The following is a 2,768-nucleotide window of genomic DNA, read 5'->3' as shown; positions in this document are numbered from 1 at the left end:
TATATATATATATATATATATATATATATATATATAGTGTGTGTGTGTGTGTTGTATATATATATATATATATATATATATATATATATCGATTGTGTGCATCCATTTTCAGCACCAGCCGTACAAATTTTACACCATACGAACTTATATATTGCAGTGATATCTTCCGTTCATGTCAGTGTGTGCATGCCTGTGTGCTGGCTGTTTGTTGTACTTCTGTAGCTGGTGTTTGAAATCGAGTTAAAAGACTCTTATAAAGTCAGAAGGTGCTAAATACATGCTGTGTATATACGTTCACTATCTCTACCGCTGCAACTGCACTTATACCCAATGACTGGTTTCACCACACCCTGAGTCCACAGATAGACAATTCTGCCACGCGTTCGTATCCACTTGCCCGTTGTTCTGTTGGTAGCCTATAGGTACCGTTCATGTACCACCATATATCATATAACAGCGACATATTTTAACACTTGAACACCAATCAATATCAACGCCCCATCACCTGCATTGTACTGTTAGAAGGCGTCTGTGCTGATATCGCTACTGCGATCGGAACTAGCCGTGATTCTACGGCAGATGTAGTCATCGCGCACGGATACGGCTGCGGGATTGGTCACTATTTTAAGAACTATGAGCCCATTGCGAGAGACACACAGCGCCGAGTGCACGGTATAGATTGGCTGGGAATGGGCAACTCCAGTCGGCCAAACATGTCCAAAAATCCAGGTCTGTATCATACTGCATAGGGCCCATCGTTGTGTTGTATGTATGCGTGTCTTTGTATTGTATGTATATGTGCCCTTGGGTTGTATGCATATGATGCATGTGTCTCTTTAATTTGTATGTATGCGTGTCATTCTGTTCTATGCATGTATGTCTTTGTGTTGCATGTATGTGTGTTTTTGTATTGTATGCGTGTGTCTTTGTATTATATGCGTCTGTGTCTTTATGTTGTGTTTGTGCCGTTGTGTTGCTTGTATGTGTGTCCTGTGTTATATGCATGTGTGTCTTTCTGTTGTATAATTGTGTGTCTTTGTGCTGTATAAATCTTTTGTATTGTATGTGTGTGTGGTTTTGTTCTGTATGTATGTATGTCTTTGTATTATCCCTATGTGTGTCTTTGTATTATATGTATGTGTTACTTTGTGTTGTATGTATGTGTGTCGTTATATTGTATGTATGTGTGCCTTTGTGTTGTATGTATTCGATGTATGTGTGTCGGTCTGTTGGATGTGTATTGTATTGTATGTATTTGTGTGTCTGTGATCTTGTGTTGTATGTATGTGTCTTTGTATTGTATGTATGTGTGTCTTTGTGTGTGTCCTGTGTTATATGTATGTGTGTCTTTCTGTTGTATGTATGTGTGTTGTTGTGTTGCATGTGTGTCCTGTGTTATATGTATGTATGTATGTAAGTACATCTTTGCGTTGTATGTACGTGTTTGTAATAATCGTATTGTATATATCTAGTTGTGAAGTAGCATGCATGTGACAAAGGGGCCATATCGAGATAGTAAATAGGGATGCTGTCCACATCCTATTCCAAGATTGTATGTATATAGGATACAGGGTTTATGTACATGTGTGTGCTAATTTCGCGCACCCATATTTTATAACATTTTATAGTACTATATACACACGACGTAACAGAGTGTAGACATTTGAGTCTCACGCAGCTGTTCAATTCGGTCTGTAGCTGTATGTTACGATACGCAGTTGAGCATCATTATAACACACTTATTCAGCTTGTTCTACTCACACGGTTGCATTCATCAACATACCTCCTCCTGTAGATGCTATATATATATATATATATATAGCCGATATTCTGTCTGTTGAGTTTCCTTTTGACTATCCCAACACATTTATTCTGGTCGTTCTCTTAATCGGATTCGCCATATCACCTTACCTTCTTCATTAGACGATGTAGAGACTATCGATGGTTTGTATCGTTCAGTCATCTATTGACTACCCTCACACATTTATTGTGGTTGTTGTACTCACATGGTCCCATCCACGAGCATACCGTCTATAATCCATGAAACACACTGTCGATAGTTTGTTTGTATGTGGCGTCTCTTGTGCTTATCATCCCGCACGTGCTCTGGTCGCTCTACTCACACACTTTCGCCATATCACCACACCTTCTCCACCAGACGATGTAGAGACTATCGAAAGCCTGTACGTCCAATCCCTGGAAGAGTGGCGTCAAGCTATGAACATTGACAAGATGGTGCTTGTAGGACACAGTTTGGGCGGCTACCTCAGCGCAGCCTATGCTCTTAAGTATCCGCAATATATAGAGAAGCTCGTGCTGGCGTCACCCGTCGGGATTCCAGAACGGCCTGCAGAGGTGCCCGAACGCATCAAGCAGTTGACGGGAATGCGTAAGCTGGCGTATAATGTTGTCAGGATGGGATGGGACGCCAATATCACAGCTCAGGTGAGTAGGCTTGGATATGTGTTGTCCTGTATATATATATCGTGTATGTATTATGTCTATTGGTGGTTGCTTGGTCCGTGGTAGGCTTGGCCGGCATGCACATGTGCATGCGCATGCATGTAGCGTAACCTGAATGTGGTACGTACGCCCGTGTAAATTGTGGTCAGGCTGAGGCAGAACGGAGATGCAACGGCTCAGGTGACTACCAATTCTAGTTCATATATATATTTATATATATATATATATATATACATATATATATATATATATATATATGTATATATATATATACATGTACATGTACATGTATAGGTATAAGTATA

The 2,768-nt window shown here is 40.2% G+C and overlaps 1 protein-coding gene across 1 annotated transcript in view; it reads left to right on the top strand.

The window, feature by feature from the left end:
- Positions 1-2,768, top strand: part of SARC_01594 (hypothetical protein) — an 8,436-nt gene that overhangs the window by 1,108 nt on the left and 4,560 nt on the right. The window contains exons 2-3 of the mRNA XM_014304699.1: positions 523-729; positions 2,159-2,445. Of these exons, the coding sequence (XP_014160174.1) occupies positions 523-729; positions 2,159-2,445 (494 nt within the window). The remainder of the gene's footprint in view (positions 1-522; positions 730-2,158; positions 2,446-2,768) is intronic.

This window comes from Sphaeroforma arctica (assembly GCF_001186125.1).
Source record: "Sphaeroforma arctica JP610 unplaced genomic scaffold supercont1.64, whole genome shotgun sequence".
NCBI classification, from domain to species: domain Eukaryota; class Ichthyosporea; order Ichthyophonida; genus Sphaeroforma; species Sphaeroforma arctica.
The sequence above is the reverse complement of the archived record's forward strand: the minus strand, read 5'-3'. Positions and strand labels throughout refer to the sequence as shown.